At 38.4% G+C, this 21,360-nt stretch overlaps 1 protein-coding gene across 1 annotated transcript in view; it reads right to left on the reverse strand.

Moving 5' to 3' along the window:
- Nos (Nitric oxide synthase) overlaps positions 1-21,360 on the reverse strand; it is a 2,633,257-nt gene that overhangs the window by 234,733 nt on the left and 2,377,164 nt on the right. The window contains exon 23 of the mRNA XM_089593752.1: positions 19,449-19,594. Within this exon, the coding sequence (XP_089449878.1) occupies positions 19,449-19,594 (146 nt within the window). The remainder of the gene's footprint in view (positions 1-19,448; positions 19,595-21,360) is intronic.

Here is a 21,360-nt window from a genome sequence, read left to right on the forward strand (position 1 = left end):
ATCTAATATCTTTTTTATTTTATTTCTGTCCCTTTTTGGGGTTCGGATAATATTCTTAGTTTATTAAACGATTTCAAATCTTAACAGCTATTTTTCTAGTTTTTATCTTAAACTATAAAAAGGAATTTGCAATCTTATGTTGAGGGGAAGGTTTGCTTAAATAAGTACAATCAATTTATTTTTAATTATCTTATATTTATTCAATCATATGATTCTAAGGAAATTATATCTTAAATTTTTACATGTATTAATTTTATTTGAGTGATCGCAATTTTTTTTTGTTAATAATAAAAAACAATATATAATATACTCGACAATTCACTTTAAATTTATCCGCCTTTTTTAATAGAAAATTTTACAAAAATGACAATTTGAATTTTCCCTCCTTAGTATCTCTGCATGAACACGTTAGGTTAGACTAATGCGAAATTTTTTTACGACCGCGGAAAGTAAGTGTTAGGTAACTACCTATCCGACCAAGTCACGTAAGGTTAGGTCGTTCTCAGGGCCCTTGGGTGTCTTGAGCACTGCTCAAGTCATCAACCCAGGAACTTTGCCTAAGAACGTGGTCGCTAACCCTAGTGCCTCGACTACTTGGGGATGCGTCGTCTCCACGCTTAAAGCGGTCGAGCACCGAAAGTCCAAGTAGGTACCGGTTAGTGAAAGTGTTACCTTGTTGGTGGTGTACACACTTACTTTTTAGCTATCGGCCTTCGTACTTCGTCTCTTTCTCTCTTCATCTCTTTCTCTCCCTTCGTGCTCATCGCGGTATTGTACCGGTGCACGGGAAAGTTCCAGGTCTGGGTGAGCAACGGATATACCGCGTCCCAGGCTCGCTGGAAGATGAACTCCATTTTGCATTGCGCACTGGTGCCTTTTACGCTGACGTTATTTCCTTTTGAGTAGCAGGTTTTTCCTTCTTTGGGTGAACGCGCTCTAGCGTTTTCTTAACGTACTAGACGCACATTCCCCGCGCGTGGCGTTCAAATTTGAATTTTCAAATAGGAATTTTTTATAAAATGAAATATATGTATATATAGAAAAAATGTGTACTATTGAATTGTCTATTAGACGGATTTTTTATTACAAGAAAATATAATAAATAGAAGAATGTAAATATAAATGTAAAGCGTGTATTATAAATTCTACGTAATAGAAGTGCCCCCTTGCAGTAGGTGAGCGACTACCGTTGATTTAGCCAGTGTCAGCTTATGTTTATTCTGACTATCCTGGTTTATGTCCTGTAGTTCGTTGGTCTGATCATTTAACCAACCACCAATCGTTATTTGCTTTTAAAAGTAAGAAGGCATAGCACTTTTGTGCTGGACGCCTTTGTGGTCTCCTCCAGAATCCGTGAGGCCAACACTTGTCACCTGGGCTTATACCAGGTTGAAACTGGCGGCGGATATTTTCTGGGGAGTTACCGCCTGCGGAACGTTGATTTTACTAGCGACACCAATGTTTAGTTTTATTCGGAAACCAGCCCTAGAATTTTTCAATAGGCTTTTTCCTAAGCATCGTGGTCCATGAAAAATATTTTATTTTGTTCCGACCACTCATGGGTACAATCTTTGACCACCGCAGCGCCTCAATGCCATACACCCGTGGAAAGCTTGCCTTCATCCGCTACCTGGAGAGCACGAGCCCCATAGGCTGACTACCTCAGAACGAGAATTATTATTATTATTATTCTTATTGTTCTTGGTATTATTGTAACTATTGGTATATTATTATTGTTATTGTTCTTATTATTATTATTATATTTATTATTATTATTATAATTCCATAATAAACTGTAATTTAAATAATATTTTTAAAATTTAGTATACTTCAGCATAGCATTCGAAATTAAACCGAGATTGCTTAAAAATGAGCTTGATTTAACCCATATGTTTCGGGACACCTGTTTTAAAAATTTTCGAAAACTTTAGCAAGTAGTAGCAGATTAGTTTTCAAGTACAAATCTTAATAATGCCCAAGTATTTAAACGTGAAAAGTATTTTACATGTTTTAAGAATGCTCATACTCTTTATCAGTCACGTGAGTTCTGTATAAGCTCTTATCAAAATCTTGTTTGGTTGGCAACTTTTTTTTCTTCAGTTTTACAAACGAGGATATATAATTATACGAAAGTATGCTTTTTTTTAAATAAGTTTATTTAATTTATATAATAGTTATAATTATTTTAAATGTTTTTTCGATAATTTCTAATTCGTTTAAATATGATGACAGTTTGTTGAGAGATAAAGCCATGAATTTAAAGGTATCTATAAATCGTAGATAAATATACTCGTTTCTTTAACACAATTAATAATGGCAATGTACTGCTTTTTGTCTGTGGTGAGAGTTGAACTTTTTCTAAAAAGATAATAAAAAGTTTTGTTGTAACCAAAAAGAATAATTACCGCTAAAGATATGAAAAATATTAGGTATCATTCGTTAATTATAATAAGTTTTGTTGGAACTTAGCGATAAGTAGAGTGAAGGGAGACTCAAACTTGGGGCAAGATATTTAAATGACAGCGATCAACAAGAGGAAGGAAGCAGTGGTGCAGGGAAGTGGCAGTGGCCATTAGCGCGCGGAGACAAGTGAAGAGTTCAGTTTTTTCAGCAGCAAGCTAGAGGAAAGTGTGATACAGCCTGCTAGTGCCAAACGATTGAGCTTTACTTTACTTTGATGGCCACTGGAACAGTGTCTAGGAAGTTATATCATTAAAGTCGTCTTTATTTGTTTGATTATAAGTTATTGTTATTAAGCTAATTGAAATATTTGGAATATATAGTAATCATTTGCAATGACATGCAGTCTTGTTCAGTCATGTATCCTTGTTATGTCAAACTGAATGAATTTACTTATATACAAATATTTCATTGTTCTTAGCTTTCTTTTATGTAAGTCGTTATTAGCTTGCTGGTAACAGCTAAGAAAGGAAGGTGTCAACTAGGTAACGCATTTACCGACTTATATTGATTTTTGTTTTAATACTTCAGATCTCTTGGTCACGTCAGACGTCTGGAATTTAACGAAACATGATAACCCATTTTACACTTTCTATGCAACAGACATTGAAACCTGAAGTAAAAAAATTTTTTTGTTTGGCTTATGAAATAATAATGGTGGTTACACTAAGAAAAAATGTGCGTACTTTCGAACCAAATACTAACGAATCTTTTTTTTTTATCAACTTAACTAAAGGGATGATTACATAGATGAAATAAGGAAGCTCGACAATACACAATTTTATATGCTGTTGTCGAATCAGTATTCTTGATAGGATTTGTATACGTCTTTAAGAGTCTCAAATTAAAAAGGTAAAGAGTATTGACAAACCATTTAGTAGTTGTTGCATCATAATTTTTATATATTTCGTCTATATTTTTTATGTTTTGATTTGCTATTATCATGAGAACATTCAATAAAATACCTTGTACTATACGCTACATTGTGTTGATATGCACGTTTTTTTTAAACCGATTTTAATCAACATTAAAAGTCTGCATGAACAACAAAAGGTCCTCGGTTTAAGTATGTCAAATTTTCGAACTTAAGTATGTGCTAATTTTTTTATTTTTTAGGTAGAATAATTTCGCAATTGCTCATATTTTTTTAGTTTTCTGTATATGCCTTTAATTTATCTTTCAACCAAAAGTAGGAAAGACTTCGATTACATATGTTTTAAGCAAGCCGATATTTAGACAATGGTTTAGGTAATAAACGTAAGGAATTTTTAATTCCAACAATATGATATCTGTACTCTGTATTTGAGTCGTTCCCTTTATTTTCTACATTATTTTTATCCTCATCATCGATATAAAATCTTTTAACAAGTGAAGGGTTAACGTGATTTTTTTTGTTTCCTGACAAATGACTAGGATAAACATTGTAAGCATTACATTAAAAAAAAATATACATATATTATATAATAACAACAATATTTTGTTTGTCAAATTAAGAAAATAAGTAAGAATTTTTAGGAATCTCAATATGATAAAAAATTTAACTTTTTTTTATATCTTGTGTAATTTAGGACAAGATTAAATTCTTATATACTGAATGCAGTGCAAATCAAATGACCCATTCGAAGCATTGGTTTTCATTGCTTACAAAAGTTATGCAGGCATTTTTTTTCCTATATATAGTCTGGTAACTCTATAAATTAACTACCTTATTAAAATTTCACTGTATAAATGTTGACTAATGAATTTAATATTGAACGTGAAAACCAGCTAGAACTGGCATCTTCAAAGTCATCGACGCTTTGCTCTTTTAGTTGTTGCTCATTTTCATCTATATGTTACAACTTTAAGTGCCTCATGCATACTCAAAGATTGTTAAATCTAGGTTAAGAAAAGGTTTCTTGCGTCTTTAAGAAACTTTCTTAAATATAGATGTTTTAAGTTGTCACGATTCGTCTTTTAAAAGCGCTGTTAAAATTTTCGAGACTTACTGTTTCATTGTTCTTAGCAACTGTAAGGACTGTTGACAATACTACTCCTGCTGTAAATACCCCTGCAGCTATATCTTCACAGTGAAGTATATGGTACGACGTGTTTTATTAAATTTTGTCATAATAATAGCAATTCAAAATATAAAAGATATAAACAAAATAAAAAAAATTAATGATGCGACACCTACTAAATGGGTTGTCAATACTCTTTACCTTTTTGCTTTAAGGCTCAAAGGTTGTGTATTGTCAAGCTTTCTTATGTCTTCCCTTCAGGTTAGTTGATAAAAAAAAAAAAATCGTTAGGATTTGGTTCGAAAGTACGCACATTTTTTCTTAGTGTAACAACTATTATTATTTTATAAGCCAAACAAAACAATTTTTCTATTTTAGAATTCAAGGTCCGTTGCATAGAAAGTGTAATATAGGTTATCATGTTTCGTTGAATTCCAGACGTCTCACGTGACCAAGAGATCTAAAGTATAAAAATAAAAATTAATATAAGTCAGTAAATGCATTACCTAGTTAACACCTTCCTTTCTTAGCTGTTACCAGCAAGCTAACATCGACTTACATAAAAGAAAGCTGAGAACAATGAAATATTTGTATATAAGTAAATTTATTTAGTTTTACATAACAAGGATACATAACTGAACAAGACTGCATGTCATTGCGAAAGAATACTATAAATTTAAAAAATTTCAATAAGCTTAATAACAAATACCCATAATCAAACAAATAATGATAACTTTAATGATATAACTTCCTAGACACTGTTCCAGTGGCCATCAAAGTGAAGTTGAGCTCAATCGTGTGGTGCTAGCAGGCTGTATCACACTTTTCTCTAGCTTGCTGCTCAAAAAACTAAACTCTTCACTTGTCTCCGCACGCAAATGGCCACTGCCCTTCCCTGCACCACTGCTTTCTTCCTCTCTTTGATCGCTATTATTCACATACATTGCCCCAAGTTTAAGTCTCCCTTTATTCTACTTATCGCTAGGTTCCGACGAAACTTATTGTGATTCACAAATGATACCTATCAGTTTTCATATCTTTAGCGGTTATTATACTTTTTGTTAATAACAAAACTTTTTATTAACTTTTCAGGAAAAGTTTAACTCTTACCACAGACAAAAAAAAGTACATTGCCATTATTAATTGTGTTAAAGAAACGAGTATATTGATCTACGATTTATAGATACCTATAAATTTATGGCTTTATCTCTCAACAAACTGTTATCATATTTAGATGAATTAGAAATTATCGAAAAAACATTTAAAATTATAATAACTATAATATAAATTAAATAAATTTATTTAAAATAAGGCATAATTTCGTATGATTATACATCCTCGTTTGTTGAACTGAAAGGAAAAAAGTTGCCAACCAAACAAGATTTTGATAGAAGCTTATACAGAACTCACGTGACTGATAAAGAGTATGAACATGCTTAAAACATGTGAAATACTTTTTACGTTTAAACACTTAAGCATAATTTAGATTTGTACTTAGAGACGGATCTGCTACTACTTCCTGAAGTTTTCGAAAATTTTTAAAATAGTTGTCTCAGCACATATGGGTTAAATCAAGCTCATCATTAAACGATCCCCGGTTTAACTTCGGATGCTATGCTAAAGTATACTAAATTTTAAGAATATTTTTCAAATTACAGTTTATTATAAAATTATAATAAAAATAAATATAATAATGATGATAAAAACAATAATAATAATAATATACCAATTATGACAATCATAACGAAAACAATAAGAATCATAATAATAATAATCCTCGGTCTGAGGTAGTCAGCCTATGAAGCTCGTGCTCTCCGGGTAGCGGATGGAGGCAAGCCTACCACGGGTGTATGGCATCAAGGCGCTGCGGTAGTCGAAGATCATACCCACAAGTGGTGGGAACAAAACAAAATAGTTTTTATGGACCAAAACGCCAAGGAAAAGGCCTATTGAAAAAATCTAGGGCTAGTTTCTAAATGAAACCAAACATTAGTGTTGCTAATAAAATCAACGTTCCGCAGGCAGTAACCTTCCAGAAAATATCCGCCGCCAGTTCCAACCTGGTATAAGCCCAGGTTACTAGTGTTGGCCTCGCGAATTCTGGAGAAGACAACAAAGGCGTCCAGCACGAAAGTGCTATTCCTTCTCACATTTAAAAGCAAATAACGATTAGTGGTTGGTTGAACGATTAGACCAACGAACCACAGGATATAAACCAGAATAGTCAGAATAAACATAAGCTGACACTGGCTAAATCAACGGTAGTCGCTCACCTACAGAAAACCTTAAACGACACAAAAAAGAAAGAGAAAGAAGTACTAGGTAGGATGACAGACGTCCTACAAAGTATTAAAGAAGCAATGAACAGGCAGCCAAACATCAGCAGCACAGTTCAAAAAGCCAGAGTTCTCCTGAAATAAATCTGTGGGATCTTGGTGGACTTCAACGGCGGTCACCATAAGACTGTGGGGGTTATTTTAGTGTTGAGGACATCTTTGCCAGCTCGTGCAATTAGGCAGCCTTCGAAAAAGAGAGGTTATGAAGATGGCGCTATCTAGGATCAGAGTGTACCAAAAAAAAAGCAAGAAAGACGACAATGAGGACGAACTGTGAAGGGAAATCGTAAACAAAACAAAGCAGGCACTTGGAAACCGCAAGGAGCAAGTGGCTGCTAAAAAAAGCCAGTAGGTAGCACACCGACTTTTAACAAAGGTAAGCCAGGAAAGGAAGTGAAGAAGTAAATAAAGGCAATCGAAAAAAACGAGGCCATTCTCGTGAAACAAGCAGAAAGAAAGTTACATGTGGAAGTACTAAGAGCATTTCGTAACGCGGTTGGCCCAAGAGAGTGTGGTGCAGAAGTTTTGCAGAATACGCAGCACAAAGACAGGTTGTATTCTTATGGAGCTTGTTAAAAGCACCAAAGACTAGGAAAAGCTAACGTAGGCCATCTTACTGGCTATTGGTACCGCAGAAAAGGTACAATTAAGGAGACCTAGAGTTCTTTTGGAGGTACTAGACTTAGAGGCAGTCTCTGATAAAGAAGAAGTTTTAGCAGCTATTTAAGAGGCTACTCAAACTGGAAAAGACCTGGGCAAAATTAAAGTGAATATGTTACCGCCAAACTTATGTCAGGAAAGAAGGGCGCTGGACGAAATGGACGAGGCTGGCGTTGTCTCTTTTAAGGAAAGGGACGATAGCAGTGGCTTGGATCTGGTGCCAACTTAGCCGCAAGATTATTATTAAGCAATGCTACAGGTGCCTGGGATATGGACACACAAGATACAACTGTAGAGGCCTGGACCGATCAGGTCTCTGTTAGAGATGCAGTAAAGACAAACACGGAGCTAAGGACTGCAAGGCCAAACCACGATGTGTCATATGCAGTAAACTCGCGCATGGAGGAGAGAGCATTAATTATGGGCCTGGATCTCAAGCGTGCTAGGCTTTAAGTCAGGTCCTTCACAGAAGAAAAAGGAGCCCGACATTATGCCAAGAGTTCTCCAAGGAAGCATGATCGAGGCAATCGACGCAGATGCTCTTCTGCTATTAATCTTATGTGAAAGAAGGATAGACGTAGCGCTTACGAGTGAGCAGAACTTTCTTTGCCTTAAGCCAAAAGTTTAAGAAACTTTAAGCCGCCTTAGTGGCTTAGCAACGCAACAAATTTGTGAGCCATTTCTGTTTTTAGACCAGACAAAATCCGCGAAGATGCAAGTGGATCAAAAAGACATTTTGTCTGGTTGAAAAGTGGGGGCATGACGTATGTCAGCTGCTACTTTTTACCAAACACTTGTATCGAGGATTACAAAAAAAGAATAAATTACCACAAAGATACCATTAGGGATAGTATGGAAGGGGACCTATTAGTCGCGGGAGACCTCAATGCAAGAGAAGTAGACTGAGGAATGCCTACAACGATCTCTAAGGGCTGGGAATTCCTAGATATAGTGGCAAGGCTAGGACTGGTCGTTGTAAAAGGAGAAAGGATCGAGACTTTTCGAAGTCCAGAATCTGGCAAATCAATACCAGATATCACACTGGCTTCGGAGAACCTTGCACCGAGAGTGAAGAAATGGCAGGTTATCAAGGAGGAAAATGGCAGCAATCACCAATACATCGTTTTTGAAATTACCAATACCATAAGATGAAGTGGCATAGCAAGCAAAACAGGATGGAATGTTAAGAAGCTGGAAACAGAACGACTAGCGGAAAAAGTTGAGAATGGCATCGCTGCTATCCAAAGCGATGGACGAAACCTTAACACAGCAGAAAAAGGACAGCAGCTCAGCGAGGCAACCAGGCAACTCCCTTAAACCACATGCGAGGCCTACATGTATGTTTACGGAAGGGGTTATTTTCAACCCCCTGGAAAAATGCACGGCTGGTACTCATCGATAAAGGCAAGGGAAAGCCTAACTCTATATTATCTCTTAGGGCGTTGTGCATTCCGGACACGCCTGGAAAGTTAAACGAATAGCTGCTTAAGGCCCGTCCTCTATAGGTCATACAAAACGTGGAAGACTTATCCTATACGCAGTACGGATAAAGTAAAGGAAAGTCTATTAGAAAAGCAGTAGAAGAAGTGGTTAAAACAGTATCGAACACTCGAGACACATGCCATAGAGCAAAACCCCTTGTTCTTCTGGTAACCTTAGATGTAAAAAATGCTTGTAACTTAGTAAGATGGAGAGACAAGATTGTCTCTTGAGAGTATTGAGAGATTATTTCAAGGACCGCTTCTTGACCTATACGACAACAAATGGTGGAACGAAGGAGAAAATAACTGCAGGGGCATTCCAGGGTTCCATACTTGGACCCGATCTCTGGAACGTGTCACACAATGGATTACTCCACCAGGTAATGCCAGAGGGGACGTTCATGGTACTACTTGTAGGTCTTGTGTTACCTTGAACTATTTTCCATGGCAAATATTGCTGATTCCCCGTTACAAGATAAAGTTCTGCTAAGACAAATAACCATCTTTAGCGCCACATAGTCCTTTTTCTCTCAAAACTTCTCTTTTCAAGAATAAAAAGAATATATTTAAATAATTTAGGTATTATAAGAAAATTGTCGAGATTTGTTTGTGTTTAATTTAAACTGATATGATATAAAATCATATAGTTAAACCTTATGTCATTTTCTTCAAATCATAAAATATGATTGATGCATAATGATTAATGGACAAGTTATATTTTACCGTGAAGTCAAACAGGATTCTTGTTGACGATAAACGAACAACTAAAGCGTACGTGTTTTGGTAGTCCCAGCCTTGTTCTTAGTTTAACCTTTTTGCCACAAACTTTACCTTGTAATTAAGATTACCATTCTGATCTTCCAATTGACTTATAGTCGTTGAGCATGGCCCTTTTTTATTGCTTCTTATCCACGCAATGGGTTGCTTCATGATAAGATGTAGGTTGACCCTCGTCAGCCATAGCTTCATAAACAACGGGTTAATTTAAATGTGTTGGCATACTGTGTTTAATTGTTCTCAGCCTCCACTGATCTTTATGGAGTTTATTGGGCAACATACATATCTGTTGAGTGTCTTGGTTACTATCTACTTTAATTTAATGAGTTGGAATAGAAGTATGTTCCTCATATTGTAAGGCTTCTGGCTAAGCTACATCTGAAGCATTTGTTTCAGGCAATATTTTTTTCTATTTAAGTTATGAACAATAACAATCTTTTTTGTTTTTAGATCATACAGCCTGTATCTCTTCTGTTCTTGACTTTAACCAACGAGAACGTATTCTTTGGTTTTTTGATGAATCTTGCTTCTGAATTGTTTCAGTATAAGAGCAAAAGCAATGCACCCAAATTTTGTTTTACATAGCTGGTGCAGAAATTTACTTCTAAGTCCCCTCTTACAAGAGCGATTGTGAAGATATGTCGCGATTACTTCCCCCCAGAAATTCTTACCAAGCTTGGCGTGAGAAAGCATGGATCTCGTTTTTCATAAAAGAGTTTTCTTGACGCGTTCAGCACGTCCATTCTGCTAGGGATTGTATTTTATTAAGGTTTTGTGTTTAGTTTCTGCACTTCTCAAAAACTTCTTAAGTTTTTCGTTGACGTTTTCGCGCCCATTGTCAGTTCTCAAAGATTCAACTTGTCAATCAGTCTCTTGTTCAACATACTTGATGAGCGTTTTACTAGTTTTGGGAACATAACTCTTAAAGTTCACGATAAACAAAAAAAGTTTACGCAAAAACTTGTCTTAAAACGTGATAAAGTATTGAATGCCACTTATAGATGCTGCATATATTTGGCATGGATCACTGTATACTAATTAAAGTTCAGCACTTTCTCTTTTTAAATTAGTTGGAAAAGGTTAATTGACAGTTTTGCCTTCAATGCATCCGATACAATCAGTCAACTTAGTTTTGGTACTTATCCTGATTCCCGTGGCAGCATCACTTATGAGGATTTTCATGTTACCATCATTAAGGTAACCCAACTTTTGGTACCATAAACTTACATCCAGACACGCTAATGATACTTGCTTTGGTGACGTCTAAGTTTTTTTGTAAAAACGAGTTTGCGTGCCGTCATCTATAAAATTCGACATAGCTCCCAGCGCATGTAGTACATTGCTAAAATGAAGTACGTCTCTTTTGCTGCCTTAAACAGTAAGATCCATTTTTCCCTTGCCTAAAGCGGTCATCTCACCTTGGTCTGCCACCGTTATTTTTCGTTGTGGTCTGCCAGCAAGAATAGGCATATGGTCTTTGATTTTAATTATCTTATGAGATGCGCTGAAATGGATCAACCACTCAGCATTACTTTCTGTAAAGTAACTGATACGATGGCATTCATGGCCATAAATTTCTCGTCTGAGTCGGGGTTTTTTGTATCTTGTCCATTACATGCATTTAAAGCCTTTTGGTGTGGTTTTCAACAGTCACGTGCGTTATGGCAAAGTTTTTCAATTCAATGGCGGAATAGATTCAATTCTGGAATGGCTCTAAAGTGCGCGGTATCTATCTTAAATTCACCTAAAACAGGCCTACTTTTAAATACCAATGGAAGCCTTAAGTAGAAAGTATACCACGTTTTCAGCGCCAGGTTCAGGGCTGTGGCATTTTCAGTGAATGCCGTTGGGCTTGACTAATGCGCTGATGATGTTTCAGCAACCCATCGCCGCCTCATTCAGGCTGAACTCACAGCTCAATATTTTCGAGTATCTAGGTGATATAATTATAGTGACATGCCGCAGACGATTTTGACGAATACTTGCGTTATTTAGAGATAGTCATGCGTCTACGTTTTAAAGAATGGTCGGGTGGTATCGCAGATTCATCGATCGTAATTCAGAAATAAAAATTCTGCGAGTTAAATAACTGCGTAAAAAGCGAGTGTGGGCATGGGGAGGAGGGCAGCAAAAAGCATTTGATAAATTAAAGGCGGCTTTAACGGATGCGCCGGCATTAGCACGGTCGGACTTTGCCAAGCCGTTCACCGTGCAGACCGACGCGAGTAACTATGTAATTGGCTCTGTGTTAGCCAAAGGACAAGAGAATGGTCAGCATTTAATCGTGTCAATAAGCCATGTATTAATACCCGCGGAGAAGAATTACAGCGTCGCGAAGAAGGAGTGCCTCACGGTAACTTGGGCACTTAAAAAACTGCGACCGTACTTGGACGGGTATCAGTTCACCGCGATTACCGATCATAGTACTCTGAAGTAGATCAAAGACTTGCGTGAGCCAGCTGGATGACTAGCGAAGTGGGCGTTAAAGATGTCCCAATAATATTTTGAGATCGTAAATCGTAAGGGTGTGATGAACCACGTGCTGGATGCACTATCTCCGTTATCGGGGGAAGACAAAGAAATAGCGGCCTTTAGGGATATTTGCGACGAGTGGTACGTAAAAATAATGCATAAATGATGATGATGTGAAGGTAATCACAAATCCACTTAAGTATTAAAACTGGCACGTAGAGGACAGGAAACTGTATCTTCACCGTGCAAATCCGCTGTTAGACCCCATCACGTATCAAGAGGAACGGTGACGTCTGGTAGTGCCACACGATCATAAAGAGCGTGTCACGATCAACACTTACTGTACGCCGTCGAGCGGGCACATAGTGATTGAAAAACATACGACTGCATAGCTCATGAGTATTACTGTCAGGAAATATATTATAACGTCAAGAGGTTCGTAAGGGTGTGCGAATTGTGCCAGCAGTTTAAAGACCCACAGACCACTCCACAAGGGCTTATGGGTAAGCAAATTGTCAAGAGGCCGTAGACCTTCGTGGTTACCGATCTGATAAAATTTTTGCCGATCAAAAGTGGCCATAAGTACTTAATTGTTTCTCAGGACTTATTAACGCATTGGATCGAAGTTAAGCCATTCGTACAGCCGATGAGAAAAGCCTAGTACCAGCGTTAGAGGTGCTGATTTCATTTCGATGAAAAACGCTGGAGTACTCTTTGACAGATAATGGCCACGAATTCAGTAATAAGTTGATCACCGAGACATTAAGGGATTACGGTGTTCAGCATGTTTTAACGCCTTCTTACCATGCCGAGGCCAATCCCGTGGAGCGAACTTATCGGACTTTGAAGTAAATGATACTTACATTTGTAGGCGTCGATCATCGCAACTGAGATCTGCATGTGCATGAGCTTCGCCACGCAGTTAACACTGTAACTTAAACGACGTTGAAAGTTTCACAGGCGTTTTTAAACTACTTAAAAAATCCGAAACCAGTGAATAGTCTGAGCCAAAAGGTCAAATCTAAAGAAAAAATCGAGTGGATTTCACTGGATGCATGGGGGGATCGAGTTAAGTGACTAGAGTCGTTGCACGATTTAGTGGCTTAACACATAAAGGACGACAGATCAAAACAGGTGAGGCATTGAAATTGTGGGCGTCGCGATGTGGGTTTGACAGTGGGCATGCAAGTCATAAGGCGTACTCAACATTAGTCTGACCTTGCAAATAAATTATCAGCAAAACTAGTGCCAAAATTCAAGGGGCTGTACGAAATTTTCACAGTAAAATCGCCAGTAGTGTACGTTCTTTGGGATGAAAATAAGGAGAAGATAGTGCATGTGTTTGACCTCAAGTGGTTTATACCCTTGTGAAAGAAGGCAGGTGCTTATCGATTATTTCAAGGCCAACAAGTCAACCGTCTTGCTATTATTTCTGTCTTCCTTTGTTGTTTTTTTTTTTTTTTTTTTTTTTTTTTTTTTTTTTTTTTTTTTTTTTTTTTTTTTCATTCAGTTCAGATATCAAGGTTTCTATACGTGTGTGTGGTGTATTCGAACAGATGCCAGTGGAGAAGTTGGAGAAGTTAAGAGAGTCAGTATCCGTAGAGGCCGCAACTTACGCTGCGCTAGATGTTGCACCTGATGTTGACCGTGGACCTAGTCAATTGCTAGAGCCACCCACCTCTATCCTTTCTATTGATCCTAGTGTCCCGACTCCTATTAGTGCCATTGGTTTTCTCAACTCGAAAGATAGGGGCCCCTGGAACCAAACCCTGGGAGATTCCTGAAAGGCCTCGGGTTGGCTCCCACGCGAACCTGAAGAGGCCTCGGTGATCAATTGGACAAGGGAGCCCTTGTGCGAGGAAGTCCAGGCATCGGTGACGATTAAGTTGTTTGGAAGTAAGGAACAAGAGGCCATCGAGTACTTAGCCCACAAGGAGTTACCAGTAGGTACTACATCTCCAATGTTTTGCCACGTGCTGGAGCTTCCTTAAGTCAAGAATTTTCTCAAATGGGCTGATAGCGACCTCAATGGGTTTAGTGGAGTGCTGCCCATTTACCGCCCGCAGGCGAAACAGCCTGGGCTGGCGTTGACCCTCACCCTTCCGCAGTGGCCAGAACTTAAGGAGGACGAGCTAGAGACATTACGCGCACAAGCTTCGGAGAGCGTCCCTCGACGCTAATCCGTAAACGACACGGACCCCCGTTAAGGAGCGGAGATAAGGGATCTAGTGAGACTTGCCTTTGATTATTTGGTTTATATGCAGAGAGCCCGACGCTAGGTGAACATTTGGATTCAGGTGAGTGTAGACCGTCAGGAAAAAAGTAAGGGCGGGAAGCGACGGGTTCGTGGCCCTAGATAACTACTAATAGCACGGTGTGATATGCCCATTGACTCGTGAATAAGATGTCAGTCACTTCACATGCAGCCATGGATAGAGGTAAATGCCCACTACTACGCAAACGAATGAAGCGAATAATATCATCGATTGATTATGGTATCCTATAGTACCTTTACTTTTAAAGTCGGTCCCGTAAATTCGCCATTGCTGTAACCTAATCACTTAGATGTGAGGCAATTAATCACTGATCATACCCCTTACGTTACAGCCATCAGTGAATCTTGGTTGAAGCTCGAGAGACACTCTAATATTTTTGATGTGCTGGGCTACTTCTTATTACGTGTGGATAGACAGGGAAAGATCAGTGGGGCTGTAGCCACGTATGTGAGTGACTCATGTTGTGGCGAAATTGTTGCACGCTCTCTGTCTCAGTAACATGGCCTGGTGAGACTGAGGTACATGCTAATAAAATTACGATTCGGCAACACTTCAACACTGTTAGGAGTAGCTAACAGCCCCCCTCAAAAGCGGCCACTGGTCTAACGTAGAAGAAGCTTTTCTTAACTTCAGCCACACGTGTGATTTCTCATTACTGGTTGGCAATCTTAATATTAACTGGGCCATGAACTACGTGCCAAGAAGAATACTCACCAGCTTCTTTGATGCGTTCAGCCTTAAGTCTCTGCCACTTAGCCCTACCCATCACACTAAATCTTCACACACCACTTTTGACTATATATGTGTCAGTGGCCGCTTTAGAGTCATCTCCAGCATCCAATTCCGAGTTTCATGTATCTCTGAGCTTTATGTATTGATTTTAGAGCTCGATTTTTCGGTGGCTGAATCGTTGATAAGGGGCATCTATCACCGAGACTTCACCTTATTTAATAAAGAGGACTTGAGACTTAATGTCTCTTTAATACAGTCAGACATTTTGCATGAGCTGCGATCGTAAACGATAAAATTGACTTTCTTACCACCACTATGACTAGGCTTTATGACAAAGATGCCCATTATCGGACTTACCCACTCAGAAACTGACCCACGCCTGGGTTTAGCCTAAAAATCAGGGCTATTATTGCTAGATGCAACAGAGCATGGGCCGCTTATGAAAGAATAGGCAGAGATATATTTTTATTAGATTTCAAACAACTGCGTATCCAGGTTAAAGTTAAGGTACGTAACGCAAAATGCTCACATTACCGTAATAAGCTGGTAAACTGCAGGGACTCTGGGGAACTCTGGCGCTGCATTGCCGAGCTTGGCATGCATATGAAGACCGGTTACGCCAGAGGTCTCTCCATTGATGTCAATGCTTTGAGCGAGCATTTTGCAGGCTACGACAGAGCCACCACCTTGCCGAGCTTTGAGTTAGCTTCTGGCCTGGAGTCCAGGGCCGACGACTTCTACTCTCACCACGTTACATCAGTGGATATTATGGATGCTATTAACGCTGTGAAGTCTAATGCAAGGGACCCGAACGACTTAATTATGTCTTTGATATGAGAATGCATGCTGACAATACTACCCATTTTGCTTCACGTATTTGACTTCTCTTTGCAATCAATGATTTTTCTATCACTCTGGAAATCTGCCACTGTAAGACCCAAGCTTAAACACTTTCCTTCGCTTGATTTTGTTAATAGAACGCCGATCAGTGTTACATTTGCACTCTCTAAGCTCCTGGAGTTTAAGGCATTGCGGCAGATTGATGATTATTTATTTAGCAGAAACCTGCTTGACCCGATACAACGGGGTTTCCATAAGGGTCTCTGCACTCACTCGACGCTCATTCAGTTGGTCGATGGAGTTTGTCAGGCCATTGACAGAAGAAATGTTACCTTGATAGTCTGCGTGGGGTTTAAAAGATTTTTTGACCTAATAAACATTAACCTTTTGGTGGGTAAGCTCTTGACGCTTGGTTTCTCTCACTCTCCATCGGGATGGATTCAGTCTTTCTTGGAAAACAGAACTGTGGTCGTTGTTTCTTCTGATGGCACCAGCTCTCGACCTCTGACCAGGATGGTGGGGGTTCCGGAAGGGTGTTTACGAGCCCACTGCTATTTGTACTCTTTATGAATGATGCGCCCTTAGTTCTGTGCTATTTTGTCCATCATTTATATGCTAACAATTTTACCATTTGAAGAAGAGGTCCGTTTAAGGAGACTGCTTGCATTGTCAATGAGGCCAATTCTGATCTTGAAGCATTGGTGGGATGGGCCCCGTCTAACTGTCTGCAAGTGAAACCTGACAAGACCCAGGCCTCCTGGCTATCCAACAGGAATTTTATTGGATGGATGTGGATAGATCTTTTGCCACCAGTCTGCATTGGATAGTGCACTTTCGGAAGCTCAGCAGACTTCCACTACTATTAGAAAGTTCTACGCAGCCTTGATACACCTGAGAAAGTGTAGTAATTTCCTCCCTCAATTAGTAAGACTCCTGGTTGTTAAAGCATTACTACTGCCATACCTTGACTTCTGCCCTTGTTTGTTCCTGGATGTGTCTCTTGAGCTCAGAACCAAGCTGCAACGTTGCAAAACTGTTCACTGCGTTTTGTCACGGGCACAAAGATATATGAACAAATTGCCCCAGTCTACAAGATGCTTAATTTGCCCGGTTAGGAAGACCACTGTATTTATCTCTGTCTTTGTCTACTGGCTAGAGTGTTTCGCCAGAGAGTACCAAGAGTACTGTGATGGACTATTTCTCCAGCCCCCTAGTGGTCCGGGATTGAAGAGGCACTCCGAATGGGACTTAATTATACCGCATGCTCACACTGAGTGTTACAAACATTTTTTTACAGTATATATTGCTAAACTCTCAAATGACCTGCCTACAACTATTAAAAGACAGATTCATTACCATTGCTTCAGGGTTTCACTTCACAAGCATTTATCTGCATCGTGATCAGATGTACCGTGACTCTGCAGGGTGCTTGGATATTTGTTAGTGATAAAGTATTTTAGTGTACTCTGTTTGACATCAAATACTGCGTTTCAAAAATTTTGTTCTGTTTGTTTCTTTGCTGTCTAGTGTTATTTTTATTTGTTTACCGGTAACTTTCAGTAATAATTAGAGTGATTTTGCTTCGTCTTACTTAATCCCTTTTATATGCGTACGTTATTCATTGTTCCTTATACATTTATTTGTTTGCTTATATACATTTTTTTTATTTTTCACTTACGTATTGTTATATTATTATTATTTTGATTATTGAAGTTATTATTTTCTTTTTCTTTGGTGTCCGGCTTTACGCATTTTATTTGCTGTACGACTTACTGTTTGGTATTCAATTTTCTCTTATATAACCAGGTATCACGTTTAAGCTTTACTGTTGCCCTACTAACGATTATTTATTTTTATCTTATTTTTAAGTATTCTGGTCCGCATTCAATATGATATTACTAATATACATTTGTCTCTTTTCTAGCTATGATTGTTATAACGTTGCCGTACTATGTAAAACCCCTAAGTCCTTAGAACTTAGTAAATATCTCTACCTCTAACCATAACTCTATGTGTATGAGTAGAAGTATATGTGTATAAGCAGGAGAAGCAAGTATGATTGTCGATATATCCATGTACGTAGACATAGTGCAACAATGCACGAGGCTGCACTAATTGGTGGGCCTAATGCGTCACTTCTGTAGTAGCATTCATGTGAACCAGAGCTTCCATGTATTTTGCGATTTTTCGGTAGCTGAGAAAGTGAGAGAAAATCAGGAGAGAAATAAAAAAGGACAAAGAAAGTTAGTGATTACAATTAGACAGCCGTACCCAACCTTGCGTTCGACGACCGAGGAAACATCACTGCCGTCACTAGTTGTTACTGCAAGGTCAAGGTCACCAGCCGATTCAGTCACTAAAGGAGATAGTGAGATGGTAAACCTTAAAGTAAAGAAGAGTGTAGTGCTGTCACGAGAAGTAGTGCGTGGAAGCGTGTGTGTGTGTGTACCAGCTGCGTGTAGCCAGGGTGAGCCACGGGAGCCAGCCCCTGGAATCATGCATCGCAGAGATCGTTAGAGTGAGAGTGGGTAAGAGAAAAGCATTATTGTTAGATATCTTGCCATGGCATAGCGCTGGATCACGCCGAGATTTTCCAGGCCTAGACGCCCATGTAATCGTAGTACCAAATAAAGTGATCTTAATAATCCAAGAAATCCGCCTTTCGTGTCGTTATTTTATGCCTTTTCCAGACAGCATTTTCTTTCAGATCGTGTGACTCGCTTCTCCCTAGGAGAGTGGCTTGCTTCCTGATAGGCTGCCTTGGCGGGATCTCCTTTAGGTGAGAGTCTCCTGGAGCCGTGCTGGGATTGACCAAACCACGAGCGTCGTTAAGCAGTGGTATTTTCCCATTTCAGGTGCAGTGTCATTCGCGTCGTTTCCAGTGCAGCCATCGTTGAGAACTCAAGTGTCTTTGTGCGTTGCTTTAGGACCACCGTGGTTGTGACACCTTTAGTGTCACAGGACGAGAAAATACAACGTTACAGTGTAAATAATAACTCAATAGACTTAATTAACTAATGAGCAGTAAATAAGAATATACATAAAAAATTATTTATGACCTACACCACAATAAGAAGTAATTGAATTCATTATATTATGATAAGCTTCAAATTGTATGCTGTGCTGTATTGTGGTAGCGTTGTGAGGTGTGGTGTGGAGGATTATTAGCGTGTGGCAGTACGGCAAGAGGGGCCAGTCGAAGAGAAAGTAACAGGCAAAATCCACTCTCATTGCACAATTTTTCTAAGTTACTAATCTAAAATTGCTGCTTTACTATTGCACATAGCGTGCCCACAAAATTATAACGTTATAAATTTAATATCTAAAAAATCATGCTTATTAACCAATTCACATAATTTTCAGTCAATGTAGGTGATTTAATAATTTATAAATTTACGGAAATTATTGTCTTACCTTTTTTATTCCTGGTTCACGAGACAGAGCTAAAAACTCTTTATGCAATACACCATTTTCTAACATATAGTCTTTCTCTTCACGGTAGAGATCAAGTGCTTTAGATCGGCATCCAAAAAAAAGCCAAATTTTTCCATAGTAGGTGTCTGTTAAAATATAAATATAAAACATTTTTGTATTGTTATAAAAATTAGCTGAGGTAGACTACAATTGTTATATGGGTTACTAAATCATAGTATTAAAACTATTTACTATAAAATAAAATACGCCGTATTGTGGCATAATCCTGATGCACTTACTGCTAGAGCGTCTAAATTTTTTTATGAAATCGAAATCTTGAGCAGCTCAATTTAATAACCCAGCTACTTACTGCTGAAGCGCTAAATTTTTTTTTTTTAATTATAATCCCTCGCAGCTAAACTCAATAAGCTAGCTTGCTTCATGCAAGTGCACCTAATGTTTTTATTTAAATTTCCATTTCAAGCAGCTAAACTCAATAACCCAGCGTGATTACTGCTAGAGCACTCTATCTTTACATTTAGCTTTAAATCCTGCAGAGTTAAATTCATGACCTGGTGCGCTCACTGCGAGTGCACCTTATTTTCTCATTTAAATTAAAATTTCGGGCTGCTCAACCACATGAACCAGCAATTTTACTGCCAGTGTCCCTCATTCTAACATTAAAATTAAATTCCCAAGGAGCTAAGCCCCATATTTGGCGTTTCTACTGCCAGCGCACTCTTTCCTTTGTAAGAATTTAATGTCGAACGACTTGATTCAATGCCCTGGAGCGCTTTCTGCTAGCAAACTTAATTTCTCTATTGATCTAAAGATTTTGAGCAGCAAATCCCCAGGACCCTTCGTGCTTACTGCCAGAACGCTACTATAATTTTAACCAGCTACACCCCATGATTAAGTACGTTTAGTGTCAGAATGCTTATTATTTTATTAATATAAACACTTAACCATTGTTATTTAATGACACGGCACGCTTGCTGCAAGAGCACCTTATTTTTTATTAAGTTTTAAAACTCTGAGAAAAACTTGCAACTAACACCTGAGCATCGGTGACCGATGACTCGGCTCGATTGCTGCAAGTGCTTGTTTTTGTTGAATTGAAAAATCTGAGCAGCTAAGCCGAATAACCTGGCTTATTTACAACCAGCGCTCTTAGTTTTTACATTGAAATAAGAATTTTGGGCAACTTCACCTCATGATTCAGCACGTTTCTGCTAGCGCAACTCAATTTTTTTTTTCATTAGAATGCCAAGAAGACAATCCTTTGTTACAGCAGTTTTATTGCCAGCGCGTTTATTTTCTCATTAGAATTAAATTTTGAGCTGCGAACTCTAATGACCTTGCGCAATTTTTTTAATTTTTTAATCATAATTTAAAGCCCGAGCACCCATACACCATGACATGACGCAGTTACTGCCAGCACACTAAATTCTTTTATGACAATTAGAAACCTTGAGCAGCTAAGCTAAATAATCTGGCGTGATTGCTGCCAAAGCATCTTTTTTTTTCTTAAATTAGAAACCCTAAGCAGCTAAGGCCAATGACTTGGTGCGCTTACTACCAGCGTAGATATTCACTCTTTACATTTTAATCCTTAGCATCTAAGACCCAAGATCTGGTGCGCTTGCTGCAAGAGCACGTTTTTTTATCAAATTAAAAACCCTTTACAGCAAACCCAATGACCTGGCACGATTGCTGCCAGAACAGTTTATTATTAATTTAATTCAAGACTTTGAGCAGCCAAGCCCCAAGACGTAGCGTGCATTCTGCCAGCCTGCTTATTAGTTTATTACAATTAAATCCTGAGCATCTATACTAATGACCCAGCTCACTTACTGCCATCGTGCTTACTTTTTTTTTATTACACTTCAAATACTAAGCAGCATAACCTTAC

This window comes from Copidosoma floridanum, unplaced genomic scaffold (assembly GCF_036245765.1).
Source record: "Copidosoma floridanum isolate Cflo_tuat_1 unplaced genomic scaffold, Cflo_Japanese_pri ptg000020l, whole genome shotgun sequence".
In the NCBI taxonomy this organism is placed as follows: domain Eukaryota; kingdom Metazoa; phylum Arthropoda; class Insecta; order Hymenoptera; family Encyrtidae; genus Copidosoma; species Copidosoma floridanum.